Source organism: Aspergillus heteromorphus (assembly GCF_003184545.1).
Source record: "Aspergillus heteromorphus CBS 117.55 chromosome Unknown BO70scaffold_14, whole genome shotgun sequence".
NCBI lineage: Eukaryota > Fungi > Ascomycota > Eurotiomycetes > Eurotiales > Aspergillaceae > Aspergillus > Aspergillus heteromorphus.
Genome location: NW_020290419.1, coordinates 15,866 through 31,747, shown reverse-complemented (window position 1 = coordinate 31,747; position 15,882 = coordinate 15,866). Strand labels below are relative to the sequence as shown.

General features: G+C 51.3%; 6 protein-coding genes across 6 annotated transcripts; 4 read left to right on the top strand and 2 right to left on the bottom strand.

Annotated features, from left to right (window-relative positions):
- Window positions 1-3,222: 3,222 nt before the first annotated feature.
- BO70DRAFT_371410 (uncharacterized protein) lies at window positions 3,223-4,197 on the top strand (the record flags this gene model as incomplete). The annotated part of the gene is made up of 4 exons (XM_025544799.1): window positions 3,223-3,325; window positions 3,545-3,650; window positions 3,688-3,890; window positions 4,046-4,197. 4 exons carry the CDS (start codon window positions 3,223-3,225, stop codon window positions 4,195-4,197), a joined length of 564 nt encoding a protein of 187 aa, XP_025398786.1.
- On the bottom strand, window positions 4,129-5,008 carry BO70DRAFT_362431 (uncharacterized protein). The gene has a single exon (XM_025543295.1). The coding sequence runs from the start codon at window positions 4,705-4,707 to the stop codon at window positions 4,456-4,458; it is 252 nt and encodes an 83-aa protein (XP_025398785.1). The 5' UTR covers window positions 4,708-5,008; the 3' UTR covers window positions 4,129-4,455.
- A 123-nt stretch (window positions 5,009-5,131) lies between these two features.
- Window positions 5,132-6,932, top strand: BO70DRAFT_44344 (N amino acid transport system protein). Its single transcript, XM_025548452.1, has one exon. The coding sequence runs from the start codon at window positions 5,442-5,444 to the stop codon at window positions 6,864-6,866; it is 1,425 nt and encodes a 474-aa protein (XP_025398784.1). The 5' UTR covers window positions 5,132-5,441; the 3' UTR covers window positions 6,867-6,932.
- Window positions 6,933-8,543: 1,611 nt separating this feature from the next.
- Window positions 8,544-10,705, top strand: sidI (putative long-chain-fatty-acid-CoA ligase). The gene is made up of 5 exons (XM_025543294.1): window positions 8,544-8,971; window positions 9,038-9,335; window positions 9,411-9,790; window positions 9,842-10,171; window positions 10,273-10,705. Exons 1-5 carry the CDS (start codon window positions 8,566-8,568, stop codon window positions 10,617-10,619), a joined length of 1,761 nt encoding a protein of 586 aa, XP_025398783.1. The 5' UTR covers window positions 8,544-8,565; the 3' UTR covers window positions 10,620-10,705.
- Window positions 10,706-11,971: 1,266 nt separating this feature from the next.
- BO70DRAFT_44280 (uncharacterized protein) lies at window positions 11,972-14,202 on the top strand. Its single transcript, XM_025548451.1, has 2 exons — window positions 11,972-12,125; window positions 12,187-14,202. The coding sequence occupies exons 1-2, from the start codon at window positions 12,091-12,093 to the stop codon at window positions 13,991-13,993; spliced, it is 1,842 nt and encodes a 613-aa protein (XP_025398782.1). The 5' UTR covers window positions 11,972-12,090; the 3' UTR covers window positions 13,994-14,202.
- Window positions 14,203-15,167, bottom strand: BO70DRAFT_44274 (uncharacterized protein). Its single transcript, XM_025548450.1, has one exon. The coding sequence runs from the start codon at window positions 14,984-14,986 to the stop codon at window positions 14,411-14,413; it is 576 nt and encodes a 191-aa protein (XP_025398781.1). The 5' UTR covers window positions 14,987-15,167; the 3' UTR covers window positions 14,203-14,410.
- Window positions 15,168-15,882: the final 715 nt, after the last annotated feature.

Below are 15,882 nucleotides of genomic sequence, written 5' to 3'. Positions count from 1 at the left end.
GGGCATGGGATATGCAACGCCTTTATACTATTACTTAGTACAACCGTCCCGTGATTTTCAAGGACAATTTGCCACTCTTACTAGACTAGATGTTTCTATAGATTACTGTACACAGTACATGTTATCACAGTACACAGTAGCCTCACGGAACATTGTTGTTCAATCCGGCCTCCAGGTTAGGTCTAGCGTGGTTTTACCTTGGTTGCTGAAATAATCAAAGGACAAAGAGTATAGGTAGTGACACCAGTATCAGGAAGCCCTGTAAAACAAATCATTACTTGCATTAATGATCCTGCAATGACAACAGGTAAGTACTTATCAACTGCTCCTCAAGTACTTACTAATTAGTTAAAAGCTGTAAGGGATGATATCCGCGGGATATGCATACTTACAAGGGTGAAACCCGCCTCCTCCCGGGTGTACCTGAGTATATATATGGGATTCTAGGGGTCCGCAGGTAACTGCGGGTAATGTTAGTAGTCTTTTGGCTCAGTGGCAACAACTCCCCTAGGTTGCGGTCTTACAAAAGCCCAGTTTCTACGAAATCCACAGCTTGAAGATTTCTGCAGGGAGTATCAAGTTTCTACTTTTGCTGAAATGCATGCTAGTCTTTGTAATAAGGATCGTATCTCAATAATTCTTTATAAACAGCGTCTACTTGCATATCCAAAAGGACAAAAGATTGATGGAATTATCTACCTGCAAATTACAGATCCATTTATCAAAGTAAGCAAAGTACCTAGTAACTACTTTATAACTACTTGCCAAATGCTTACTAAGTACTTAGTGTTAGGGGAATGATTGAATTAAGCTAATCCAATGATTGACTGTTGATACAGAAGGAATCAATAAAGAAGAAGAGAAGAGAAAACAAGAGTGTCCAAGTTATGTCTTTTTATCTCTTCTCGTACGGCGCTATCCCTTGCTTTGTTTGATTGTTTGTTTGGTCGCAGCATGCCAAACAAAGCATTCGCGCAGGCATTGCCAAGCCTTTGGGATTTGGAGGGTTCGTACGAGAACCCCATAACACTTAGGAATATATTCAAGAATATTACCATGATGTACAGGGTACTATGGTTTTATATAGGTTTGAAGAATCAATTAAACTACTATCAACACTTTCATCATTTGAAATTGATATGTCTTTTAAAAGACTACGATCAAAGACAGTTAATGAGGTTCTTTTTGCAACTTTTTTACCAGAGCAGTGCAAAAGTAAGTTTAAAAGTTCTCAACTGATTTACAAGTACTTGCTAACTATCTTTTAAGTAATTACACTTTTTCGTGTTTTAACCTCCCAGGACACAACTGAAGGTTATTATTTACTTTTTCAAAGAATATTTAATCTTTGTCACTTTGTGCAAAGATTACTGGAAAACAATTCCAGTTTCAGTCCATTCATGGTACTGGTGTCAAGGGGATTATTTTAGACATGGATCCTAAGCAATATACAGGTATAATAGCTACTTACTAACTACTTACTAACTACTTAGGTCTTGGTCAATATCTCCGGGAAATTGATCCTGACTATTATAGTATAGAATGGCAGCTGTCGCATTTAGTTATTTTTTGCCAAATCTATTTTCACCGAATAATTTTAAAAGTCCTTGGAACAAGATCTTAAGGTGAAGGGGTTTGGAGCCGGATAATAAGTCTTCTTAACTGCAAAAGTAAAGAGGACTATGACAAGTACATTAATCTACTTGAGGGTAAGTACTTTATAATTACTTGTCAGTTATCTGCTAACTACTTAAATAGAGAATGAAAGTGAGAATATCCGGAATTGGGCTAGACAGAAGAAAAGCCCAATTATTAAAACAGGATTAGTTCAGGCTTGTTCTAATATTGAGCCATATATTTGGACTTAATTATAAAAACATACAAATTCAGTCCAACAGTCACATCAAAAGTCCTACTCCTCAGGAAAGTTTCTAAGTATGATTGAGGCAGTAAAGAAGTAAGTACCTTACAAATAGTTGTTAACTACTTGATAAATACTTAATAAATGCTTACTAGTTCTGCTAAGCTTGATAAGGAGGATATTATACAGTGGTAAGGATTTCATGATTTGAATGTCCATTATTCATATTGTACAGCCAATATGGAAGTCTTTTACCACCGCCATATACAACGAGGTACGTTTTAAGTACTTATCAAGTGGTTGCTAACTACTTGACTAACTAAATCTAAAGATTTAAATCGAAAATATCAGCGTTCTGCTGGTTCTAGTATAGTAAGAGGCTAGTCTAGAGCCCCTTCTATCAGATTCATATCACGAGCATCTTCATAATCTGAAGAAACTAGGTAAGTAGTTATCAATTACCTACCAACTAGCTGACAAATACTTACTATATACTTAGAACTGTTATATCTGCAGGTCTACGGTGTACTGCTTCAAGTAATGTTTTAAGCCTAGAGCAGAGGCGCCAGGAGCTTGAATTAAGAGAACTAGAAGCAGAAATTAGAAAGCAGGAAGAGGATATTTGAAAACAGGAGCTTGAAAATGAAGCACGGGAACTGGATTTAATTGAGCGACGCAGACAGCTTCAAAATCAAGATTAAATTAACATCTTAAGTAACTGTAAACTACTTTACAACTACTTGAAATTATAGTATATTTTTTAAAACAAGAGGGGGAGTCGTTGCGTAACTTAATGTAGAAAAATATATATATATCAAGGTGCGGGCGGGCTGGAGTGGTAGGAAGGTAGTTCCGGTCAACAGTGAACTTCAACTTTCCCACCCCTATAGATACTCGGGGACTAGACGACCAAGGTTGTGAGTATCTGGCACGTGATTTAATTACATATAATGATTACGTGATCATGGGCGTTTTACAGGCAGGTCAAAGCTATATAATTACCAATCAAAGTACTATCACGTGAGACCACTCCGGCAACCGATGACTATCGGTATTTGCTAACTATCCACTTTTTCCGCCCTTTTTACGTACAGACATTGCAGAGCGAAGCTCTGCAACCAGAGTTTCTGTCGCCGTCGTACGGCCGCCATACTACCTTACTGTCCAGTCTGTATGCTCCGAGCACACCTGACAGCACTGCTTATCGCAATTCTTGCTTTCTCCCACTATCTTCCCCACCCCCTCTCAACCAGACTCCTCCGGACACGTAGTCAACAGCCAGAGGCGAAACCTGTTATTGCTATTCTCGCCTCCGCTGCAGACCCCTATGGAGTTCTCCGCATCGGTGGCGGACCCGCGTCATGGAGCTCTTCACCAGCTGGGTGAATACGACGCTGTCCTCCATACATATGGACGCTGTCGACACCCTTCGAGCCTTCTTTCTTCCTTTTGACATCTTGTACGGTATGGACATGTTAACCTTCAGAAGCCGAGGCAGACGGGAATTGATAACACTACATTCAGCCGACAGAACTAAAATCAAGGATATTCTAGATATTATCTATTAACCTCCTGCCAACCTCACTGCACTCACGCTTTATCTCTTATGGCGCTCGTGCAATCTCCACAACCGGCTCGGAATCCCCATCGCCCCCGGCGGCCTTCTCAACCAAACCCCGGCAGCACGCGCTCTCGACTTTGTTGCCTCCTTAAGAGTTCCTCACAGCTACTTCACGCACTTCTATATTGCCTCTGTGTTGGCGTCGATCTTCTGGGCCATGCAACTCTTGTATCATGGGACCGTGTTTCCAGACTGTCGCAACAAGAATAAGCCTGGAGCACTTGCAGAAGTCGATATCAGTTTATCAGATGTTTTCATGCTGGATATTTATGCTTATTCAGGGTGCAAGGCGGCTGTATGAGTGCAATATCTTCTTCAAGCCCTCGTCCAGAATATGGTTTGTTTACTGGATTATAGGCCTTGCACTCTATCTAGCAGTATCTGTTGCACTGTGGATTGAGAGATCAGGTACATCCGAGCTGGTATGATTAACACGGAGAATCTTACTGATCGTATTCTAGGGGCGCTGCTGTCTTATAAACTAGAGCTTGACGATGACAAGATTACAAGAGCTCTCTAACTCCGTATACTTGTCTGCATTCCTATCTTCTTGATCGTATCAGATATTCAGTATGACTGTTATCATTTTCTCTTCTTATTAAAGAAATATACTCTTCTAACTTATTCTGTCTTCCGCAGAGTTGTGTGTCCGCACTATACAGCGAGGTATATAATATATCTCTTTCTAATCTTTCTGACCGCACCGCAGAATTAGATCTTGAGCGAGATAATATTATCTGTTCTTATATTTATTGTTGTCAACCTGGGTGTCACCGCTGCGAATACCAGACAATAATACGTGCGACAATTCGGTGAGAAGTCTGTGCGGAAGAGATGGAACATGATCCCTTGGGTCTACTGATCGTATAGTTCGATGCCGGCGGAAAGTTGTCTTTGGGGGCGTCGGAAATCGTCGCATCTACCGACCAGCCACCCGCAGTCATATCGATCGCGCTCCCTCAACAAGTCCCAGTTACAGATAGATTTGGGCCCGAGCCCCTTGTCCTTGGCCGTGTCTGCGATCCCATGCAGCAAATCCGTATAGATGCTTTTCGATGTAACGAGAGCAGACTGCGTCTCTCCTGCAAGATGCGATATCGCGGGGAGAGGCATTCCCATTTTCTTCACCGTTCCCGCTTTTCTCGTACACGTCCAACATGATAGGAGCGCCCAGGCTCACTGTAGCCACGAGGGGGTAGTAGGCGACCCCATCCTCATGCGGCATGATGCCCTGTCCGGGCGCCTAATTGCGCATCTACACCCCTCGGGCGCTAATTCTTGCAATACAGCACCCATCAGTGAAAGGGTCCAAGTATTTTTTTTTATATCGTCTGCTTAAACTATCCTACTTTCTGCTCCACCTTCTCCTGCAGGCCCTTTCAAACCTGCTAACCGGGAGTTAGAGATCCCACCCGGAATCAGGCCATAGCCATCTCTTCGATCAGGCCACCCACTCTCGTTGGCGGTGTTGTGAGGGGAAACAACCGGGATTGATGGGCTAGCTACAGGACCTGTAGCGAGACATCCTGGATGTCTGTCTGAATTTCCAATCAGCAGTCCTCACACTTGGAGTCATACCTCCACTCAACAGATTTTTCTCGCGTTTCCCGAAAGAAACAGCCGCCGGCGGGGCTGAAAGCGGGAAACACCCGTCTTTCCCGCTGTCCTCCCATTGGCCTTTGCTGCGGCGGGGCGGGTTTCCGGTCAATAGGAGGCGCGGCAGGGCTGGCGGGCGGGCCCGGCGGGGGGTCACAGGATTTCGCGGCAAATCCTCCCGCTTGCGGTATTCAACGCAGAAATATCAGGTTGGAGGCAAACCAAGCGCGCGCGCGGATCAGGTCGACTGGATTGACTGACTTCTGCTGCTCCAGCCGAGCGATTTATGTGGTGCTTTCTTCTCTTTGCCTTGCCCGAACGCTCTTCTCTGACCGGCTCCTCTCAGCCTCCCAGCCTCTCATCATGAGCTTTCCCTCTGTAGATGCCGGCCAAGCCGGCCAAGACCATGACCATGGCAGCAATCCCAAGTCGGCTGCTCCCCCGAACAGCGCCTGGTTTCCCGACATCAAGGGCCCCGATGCCATGGGGGATGGCGAGCAGCAGATCATCGAGGCCGGCGAGGCCAAGTATCACCGTCTCGGCTGGAAGGGGCTCACGGTCATGCTTATTGTGGAGGCCATCGGACTGGGCTCCCTCTCGATCCCCTCCGCATTTGCAACCCTTGGCATGGTCGCGGGGGTCATCTGCTGCGTGGGTATCGGCCTGATTGCCATCTACACCTCGTACGTGATTGGGCAGGTCAAGCTCGCCTTCCCGGCCGTCCGCCATTATGGGGATGCCGGGGCCTTGTTAATGGGCCCCTGGGGCAACGAGCTGTTCACCTTCATGTTAATCCTGCAACTCATCTTCCTCACCGGCTCTAACTGCTTGACCGGCACCATCGCCCTGCGCTACATCTCCGGCAGCGGCATCTGTTCTGTTATCTTCAGCGTGGTCTCGGCCATCATCCTGCTGCTGCTGTCCATCCCGTCCTCGTTCGCCGACATGGCCTGGCTCGGCTATCTGGACTTCGCATCGATTCTGGCAGCGATTGGCATCACCATCATCGCGACCGGCATCCGGGGCCAGGAGGCCCCGGGGGGCCTCGCCGCGGTGGACTGGTCCGCGTTGCCGCAAGACAATCCCAGCTTCACGGACGCCTTCATCGCCATCAGCAACATCGTGTTCGCGTATACGTTTGCCAGCTGTCTCTTTTCCTTCATGGATGAGATGCACACCCCGAAGGACTTCACCAAGTCCATCTGGGCCCTGGGCATCCTCCAGATCGTCATCTACACCGTCACCGGCGCGACCATCTATGCCTTCGTGGGCCAATCAGTCGACTCTCCTGCCCTGGAATCAGCCGGAGTGCTCGTTGGCAAGGTGGCCTTCGGCATCGCCCTGCCGGTTATTTTCATCTCGGGGGCCATCTGCACCATCGTGGCCGGTCGACTGATCCACGGCCGGATCTATGCCAACAGCGTGACCCGGTACATCAACACGCCCAAGGGCTGGATCACCTGGTTGCTGCTGATCACCGTCCTGACCATCCTCTCCTGGGTCATCGCCGAAGCCATCCCGTTCTTCGACGACCTCCTCTCGATTGCGTCGGCCCTCTTCACCTCTGGCTTCTCGTTCTACCTCCCTCCCGTCATGTGGTATATCCTCATTCGCAAGGGGCCGTGGTATTCGCGGGAGAACCTCCTGGTCAGCCTGACGAACCTGTTTGTCTTCATTTTCGGTCTCATCGTGCTCGTGGGTGGAATGTACTCCACCGTCCAGGATATCCGCAACAACTACGCCACGGGTAACGTCCGGAGTCCGTTCACCTGCGGTGATGTTTCGTGATAGTTTTGCTTTCTGTTTCCCGAATCATTTGAATGTCCCCCTTCCCTGAAAAGGTTCCCTCGGCGGTTCCGCTGGAAGGCTTGACTTGTCACTTTCTACCACGAAGACATGGAAAAAGGGCAATATCCGCCTCTACGCACCATTGTAAAAATACCTGTACATAGGCTGTTGATCGGCACATATATATATCTTGCGCTTCATGTCATTACCGACATGAAGGACTGGATGACTCATCCCCCCTGAGTTCCTTTGCTCTCGGCGACCCGGAAAGAGTCTCTCGGAGTGCTGCACTCGGGTATAATGCAATATCATCAATCAATCAATCAACTTAATCAATGCGGGTCTCTTTCGACTCGCTCTACGCGTTTTCCTCACACGGAGAGGCTAGGCGAAATCGCGGGTTGATCTCGATATATATATAGTATATATAGGCGGGTACTCCAGGGACCCTATGTGATGGTATCGGATGAAGTTTGATAAGAGATTGAAAACTCAGTATTTTTCACGAAAACAGTTAAGTCTGGGGAACAAAGAGAAGAAGACCAACTACGAAGCAAACTGGTGGGGTAATAATGTACAACAACAGCAACAAACGGCCATGATCACGCAGTCATCTTATGTAATTGGGTCACGTGTTGCATCACGTGCCGGATCCTCACACCCGGACTCTACAGCCCGGCGGTGAGGGGCGGCAGCATGTGGCAGAATTCCCTGAAAGGAATAGATTGATTGTATAAATATTTCAGTGTAATTTATCTATAATTTCATGTCATATCTTGTATAGTAGCCGCCCACGTAGCCCTCGCAGTCAACACCACCCCTTTGTGATTAACGCAGGTGTTATAGGCAACGCGCAGGCGATACAACTGCCTGACAAGTGAAACTATGCTATCTGTATTGACTGAGCTCGCCCAATGCGGAAAGCGGTAAGAGCGACTGTAGGGTCCCTGGAGTGCCCGCCTATATAGTATATATCCGTCGCCCAAAGGGCCCCGACCGCCAGCCATCAAAAACCGCATCATCATATGAACAACCTCACGATTCCGAACCCCTGCGGTAACCACATAACTCCCGACCCTTGCTGTACTGCGGCGGTGGGTTCTCCTGCTGGTTGGGAGGCGTTTGTGGGAGGATTTGGATGTTTATCGGGGGAATTCGGAGTATGCGTTGAGTATCTACGTTGTAAATATCCGGCGTATTTAGCCCCGGGGAACTTTTTGTGGCCTTGGTGTGGCAAGCCAAGCTTTGCGTCATGGGTCTCCCGGTACTGTATATGGAGTGCTACCAACGCCATATATTATAGTCATATCAGTATGTTAAACACGGGTATCATGATTCTTGCAGAAATACCAGGACTCGAAAAGATTGATAAATTTCACGGGGCCCGTGTGGGACGGTGGGTACATCTGATAGGATCCATCCAGCCCGCCTCAGAATCGAACTGCCCCATCGGGTACCAAGCGCCGAAACTAGACAGGGCCAAGAATGACTTCTCTCGCAACCGAGTAGCGATTGGAGCCCTGGAGGGCCGGAGTCGCAAGTAGGTGGGTTCTTCTAATTAATACAGACTGTCAGACAGTGTAACAATACCAAGTATCAGTCTAAGATATAGGCGCTGATTCCCCTATCTGATAAGATCCTGCGCCCCAAAGTCCAAAATCTTCTTTCCCCCCCCCCCAATAATTCCCGACCCTGCAAAATGGCCACCGTCAGGCGTCTACAGCAGACTCTCTCCCATTTCCAAGCGCCCCAGAAACCTCAACAGCTGTCGGTAGTCTACGGTCCGACGCAGCCGGAATTGCTTGATATAACTCTGGGCGAGCTCCTGACTCTCCAAAGCTTGCAGTATGGCGACTACGAGTGCCTGGTGTTCCCCTGGACCGGAGCCCGATGGACCTATGCCCATCTGAATAATGAGGCCGACCGGCTTGCCCGTGGCCTGTTGGCGATGGGCATCCAGAAAGGGGATCGCATAGGCATTATGACTGGCAATTGCGAGCAATATATTTCTGTTTTCTTCGCAGCTGCCCGGGTCGGAGCTATCCTTGTTGTCTTGAACAACACTTACACTCCCTCAGAACTGTACTACGCCCTGGACCATACTGGTTAGTGAATCTCGCGGCACCGTGCCTGGAAGAATGAGTTCTAATCACTTGTCTGACTCTCTTTAGATTGCCGACTCCTATTCTTAACCCCGCACATTGGCCGCCACTCACTGGAGGAAGTTCTGGGAAAGCTAGGCCCACGGCCCAAGCAGAGTGGCAGATCGGCTGCCCTCGAAGAGATCATCATCGTGCGGGGAGAACAACAGGGCTTTAGCAACTACAACAGCGTGATTCACCGTGGGCTTTCGCTCCCTAGCTCCGCGCTACTAGATCGCGAGTCCGAATTGCGCCCAGGAGATGTGTGCAACCTTCAATTCACCAGCGGTTCGACGGGGAGCCCGAAGGCTGCCATGCTAACCCATCAGTATGCTCACCCCATATCCGTTGCCTCCACTGTTAGAATGAGGCAGATGAGCTAACAAGACACTCAACTCTCTAGCAACCTGGTCAACAACTCCCGGTTTATTGGCGATCGCATGGACCTGACCTCCTTTGATATCTTATGCTGCCCTCCGCCGTTGTTCCATTGCTTCGGGCTGGTGTTGGGAATGCTCGCCGTCGTAACACACGGGTCGAAGATCGTTTTCCCCAGCGAAACATTCGATCCCAAGGCTGTTCTCCACGCAATCTCGGACGAGAAGTGCACTGCCCTCCATGGCGTACCTACCATGTTCGAAGCGATCCTGAGTCTTCCCAAGCCGCCCAACTTCGACACAAGCAATCTCCGCACGGGGATCATTGCCGGAGCACCCGTTCCTCGTCCCTTGATGAAACGCCTGTTCGAAGAATTGAACATGACTCAGTATACGAGCAGCTACGGTAAGCGCTCGGGCGTACCGCAGACCCAGGCCACAGTCTAACTCCATCCAGGTCTAACTGAAGCATCACCCACCTGCTTCAATGCCCTCACATCCGATAGCATAGAAACGCGCCTCACGACTGTGGGCAAGCTCATGCCCCACGCCCAAGCCAAGATCATCAACGCCAAGGGCCAGATTGTCCCCGTTGGGGAGCGGGGGGAACTCTGCATTGCGGGCTACCAACTAACCAAGGGCTACTGGAACAATCCTGAGAAAACGGCTGAAACAATGCACACTGACGCCAACGGCACCACGTGGTTGAATACAGGCGACGAGGCGATTTTCACACCGGAGGGTTACTGCTCGATTACTGGGCGATTCAAAGATATTATCATCCGCGGTGAGTATTGGACCCTGCTCCCAATTTACTCCTCTGTATCTTCGGTAATAGAGCGATGTGATCATATAAACTAACACGTCATTCTTCTTCACCGAACGCAGGCGGCGAAAACATCTATCCATTAGAAATTGAGGAGCGCCTGGCGGCTCATCCAGCGATCAAGATTGCGTCTGTAGTCGGCATCCCCGACCAGAAGTATGGTGAGGTGGTGGGGGCGTTCATTGAAATGGCACCCGGATATGAGGACAAGCAACCCTCGGTGGACGAGTTGCGCGATTGGACGCGCGAGACTCTGGGTCGACACAAGGCGCCTCAGCACATATTTGTTTTTGGGGAGGAAGGCATCGACCGGACGGTTCCGGTGACTGGGAGTGGGAAGGTGCGGAAGGTGGACTTGCGGAAGATAGCAGCGCAGGTGCTGGAAAGGCGCGCCAACGCGGTGCGGTGAGTGGGATGCCCTGAAGCAAAAAGAAGATCCGTAGATATTTTTATGATGAAGACCCTGAGTTGCTTGCTGTCTGCAGTGATAAATATATGCTCGCAATTGATCGATTTATTATCATCAGTACATCTATCTTTCCCTCTTTCAACCTCACTTTTCAGGTACCGGCCCGCGTTGCCCGAAGAATGAAAATGCATGTGTAGAAACACAACCCGCTAAAACCAATTATGACGAAGAATTTCCCCTCGTTTGATTAATAGTAGCGCATAGTTAACTTCACAGTGGTAACCCCCCCACCCTTGATATATACAGTATTATCTATCTACTGTGTAGTATTATTTCCTCCATGCGGGATTTTCAACGACGACGCTAATGATCAGATTAGATGATGAAATTATCTAATCAGATGGGCCCCGCGAGGCGTGCCGTAATTTTGCTTGGTACTCGGTTAGGTTCGAACCAGCCCCCCCGGTTCCGTTCATACCCGCTCTATCGACGTACTAGAAGAAACCACCACACCATTCATTATTCTTCTTCAGACTTCCAACACTATCTACTAAATATTTACCGGTTGATACGGAGAACTCCTCAGGAGTAAGGCGCCGTCATTGACTGAGAGCCCCACATCCAATTTACCAGAACATGCTGATTGGCAGCCGGTTTTCGGGCAAAACTGGGTTGATTCTTACAGACCTGCCGTGGTGGCCAGTAGGATCATAGAATGAACGAAGGCCACTTCTTCAAAGTTCAAACGGCAGCGAAACACGGGCGTTAGGCACCAGATAGCACCACCAAGCACGACAGACATAAAAGAATAACCGTTACCTATCAAGCGATCTGATCCGCCTTGTATCCCCCTCTTTTCTCTTCATATTCATCTCAAAGATACTCGCCACCCGTGCCAGGTGCCATGACGCGCCTGCAGAACGCGGAAACCGCCGAGGATCGGCACGGAAGCCGGGCCGGAGGATCAGCTGACTGTATTCTGCCAGCAAGAAGCCTCACCGCCCGGGTGCTTACCTAACGACAATCACATGCCAGCCAAACCTGCGCCGAAGAAAGAAAAAAAAAAAAAAAACACAAAAAGCAAAAAGAACAAACGAAGACAACGAAACGCCATCGATCGAGTCGCTCTCGTCCTTCATCGTCCGTCTCAAGACAATGTGACCCGGTCCTTCTGCCCTGGAACCCTCGTTTCCTCCCCGCATCATCATGCTGGTGGCCCTCAGCCCCCTCATCACCCTCTACCCCGCCGGGTCTGCGAGACAATAAAGAGCTTCCCCTCCATCGTCCACCGCCAGCTGGTCGGTCGGGTTAGGAATCTTCCACGCCTACCATCATCGCCTTCACCTGCACCTGCACCTGCACCTGCACCTCTACCTCTACCTCGCCTTGAATTCCCCGGCCTCTCCTCCTCCCTCCCCACCAGCCTTCTTCACACCGTTGCGTCTCTTGGGAGCCTCCCCGACCGACTGCTATGGGGAACCCCCCAGCCGCCATCATTATCGCCAGGTACTGCCTGCTGCACCCCTCTTTCTCCGTGGTTCCCCCCTTACTGACCAGATTCCACCAGGCATGGCGCTCGCCTGGACGCTGCAGACAAGAACTGGCACCTGACCTCCCCCACACCATACGACCCCCCTCTCACCTACGGCGGTTGGCTACAGTCCCGGGCGCTGGGCGCGCGCATCATCGATCTCGTGCAATCCCTAGACGACCGCGAAGACTCGAACACACACGCGCCATCCGATCCGAAACAATGCGACCGTCTGCAAACGCCCAAACCCAAGCCCAAGCGCAGGATCATCGTCCACACGTCACCCTTCACCCGGTGCCTGCAGACGGCCATCGCAGTGAGCTCCGGGATCTGCCAAAATTCGCCTGAACCCGAGTTCAGCCAGCCCTCGACTCTTGTCCAGCCCAGCTCCGAGCCCTCTTCATCCCCGGGATCCGTGTTCTCACCTGGCGACCATCGATGTCTGTTACGCGTGGACGCCTTTCTCGGAGAATGGCTGTGTCCGGACTACTTCGACGAAATCATTCCTCCTCCCAAGTCGGAGCGCATGGTTGCTGCTGCCAAACTGGAACTGCTTCGTCGCGAACACGGCTTCGTTCCTCAGGCAGATACCGTGCCTAGGCCCGCGACCGGCTATTTCCCCGGTGGCTGGGGAAGTGGAAGTGCGTCCACACCGGTCTCGCCCGCGAACGACCAGCCTGCGCCTACGCCGGCTATGAACCAAACTCAGGGGAGGACCCGTGCAGGCAGCTGCGACACGATGAGCGCGGTGGAAACCACCCGAGGTCGAAGAATGCTCCGCAAGATCAATACCAGCCTCCTCCCCATCCCCGACGGCGCTTACATGCCCCCGACCCCGAGCTACGCCATCTCTCCGTCGGGTCCCATCCCCGCCGGGTATGTCACGCACGCCCGCGACGCCTGCGTGAAGATCGATTTCCAGTGGGATAGCATGCAGGGGGAGCAAAACTGGGGCGATGGCGGCGAGCACGGCGAGGAATGGAGCACGATGCACACTCGGTTCCGCACCGGGCTGGATCGCATGATTTCGTGGTACCAGGACCACGACCCGTCGGTCCCGACCGGTCGGCCCCGACGACACTCGCAGATGGTGGATGGCTCCGAGGACTCCATTCCGCGCACCGAGGACGACGCAACGGAAACGATTCTGATTGTGATCACTCATGGCGCAGGCTGCAATGCATTGATCGGGGCTATATCGGGGCAGCCCGCACTGGTCAACATAAACACGGCATCGCTCACCCTAGCCACGCGACAGGATAGCGTCCCTTCAGCCGTAACAGAAAGTGGTCCCGTCGGCGGACCTGTCAGGCCGAAGCGATCGACAGACGAGTCGCCTCACCTGGAAAACTACAGCCTGAAGCTAATCGCTTCGACGGAGCATCTGCGGACCGGGGGAAGGTCGTCAGCCGTTCAGTCTCCTTCCAACATCCAGTCTCCGTCCGTCTCCCCCTGGCGGAATCGCGTGGCGGCTCTTCCTGCTCTGTCACAAGGGCTATTCATCATCGGCCCTTCTTCGACCTCTGGCGCAGGCACCCAGCCATGGAACACAGACCGGCCCGCCACGGCCGTGACGCCCAGATCAGCCGGCCTTTGGGGCTCGATCGCAGTCGATGGCTCGGCGGACGAAATCGTACCGAACTTCGAGTGGCCTGCTGCACCTGCACCGACACCGGCACCGGCACCGCTTGTCAAAACTGAGCCCAAACCAGAAGATACATCGGCGATACAGCTCCCCCAACGAACTCAATCCCAACGCGGCCTTTGGGGCAGCGCGCTCTCCAACAAAGAGCGCGAAGTCGGTCAGAAGCGACGCTGGACCGTCACTGAACGACGGCCTTGATATGATGATTTATACATGATTGATGACTGCTTACCCGACACGTTCGGGCACGAAACACTCAACTCGTTCCAAAATCTCACTTCTCCTTTGCCGAGCGAGAGGCTTCTTGTTTTGGCTGTTGCATTGCTTGCTGGGTACTTTGCTCTCGCTTGAACGAGTGCGAGTGAACTATCTACCTAACCTATGAAAATTATACCCGTTTGTCCGTTGTCCGTTGTCCGTTGTCCGCTTTGAACGTCTCATCTTGATCTGTTTGACCCTGAACCTGCTGGATTGACCGACGGACGCGTCGACAATCGATGGATCACTTCGGCGCGCGCCACCGTCTCACATTACCTGTTCCTGCAAAGGCGGAAGTCTCATTCCATCCCCTTGCAGGGATATCAATGCCGATTGGCGGCCTGCCGCGGGGACTCATCACATCGGTCTCTCGAGTATAAGAGCTTTACTCCATAGAATCGGGAGTGAGATGTTACGCTGCAGATAGCCAATTCTATTATAATCAAAAGATATAAGAATATCATGGCTGTAGCGCCTCCCTTGCAATCTATTCTCTTTGCAAATCACATAAGCCCACGTGCCAATTATATTTCCGTGCCGAGTTATCTGTGGAGGATACCCTATTCTCTCCCGCAAGCCCCTCACGATGAGAGAACGACGCACTACTCCGTAGCAGATCACCTGTCGCGGGGTCTCCAAGATAAGCCGGGCGACTCGAGCACGGACGGCACGGATGTGGGGCTTCCAGGTGGGAAGAGGATCCCCTCGTTGGGGGCTGTCATATTGGGGGTCCCTGGAGGCAGTGAATAGGGGGTTGTCGCAGGAGAGAAGGGGTTTCTGGGGGGATGCGACCGTGGGGATTGTTGTCGGATGGAGATGGATGAGGGAGGGCAGGGCGGAGGAGGGCGGCTGTCGCGGGAGGAGGCAGAGGAGAGGAGCAGTGGCGGAGACAGCGACAATAGAATTGTGATGCTGGTGGATGGAATGAATCATTTGTACTGTAATGCCATCAATTCAGTTCTATTGCTGTGTGTCAACAATCGGACAAGGCTTCGCATGCGATTCATGTGTCCGCCAGTCATGCCAGCTCCGCTTGACGATTCATATTATGCCTTGGTGATTACCGCCCTCTTATCCTGGTGCCTGGTATTGCCTGCCCTACTCTGGGATATAATACAGGAATGGTAGAGTCGCACTGGACTACCCACCTCCGTCACAGTATCTCATTCGACAATGCGGCCTGCATCGGAAAGGCGCGAGGCGGACGAGGAGACGGAGGAAGGGAGAGGATCGATCGAGGTCGTCTTCAGTACTGTCTGAGGCGAGAGAGAGAGAGAGAGAGAAAGTGCTTCAGTTAGTGTGTTGCTCCATCCTGACGTGTCAATTCAGTCCAAGTTCCCAGCCACCAGCCAGAAGACTGCGCTGTCGCAGTAGCCTGGATGCCTGATCGCTCGTCTCTCTCTCTCTCTCTCCAACACCCTCCCCTCCAGAGAGCAGAGAAGAGAAGAGGCGGGGCAGCTCTGCTACGGTTGTCGCGTGCTTCTCGCATCACTCAGGCTCCTCCAAAGCAGCAGGGGAAGGCCGACTGGATGACGACGAGTCGATCACAGACGGTGCTATAGTTAGCCGTTAGTAATCGAGCGGACAGCAGGCGAGGATCGATCATATGAATGTTCCAGGGAAGGTGGTGGACGAGGCGAGGGGCCAGCTGGTGATGCGATGCCTGATCGGACGTCGACTGATTGGCTGGCGATGCGCCAGATCAGCAGCCATCGGCAGCCATCGGCAGCCTAATGCGGCCCGGCCGGGGAGATGCCCTCACTCTGGCCCTCTGGCCCCTCTGGCCCCTCTCCCCCCCTCGGTCTCACGGTTTCAGGTCTGTTGTTTCA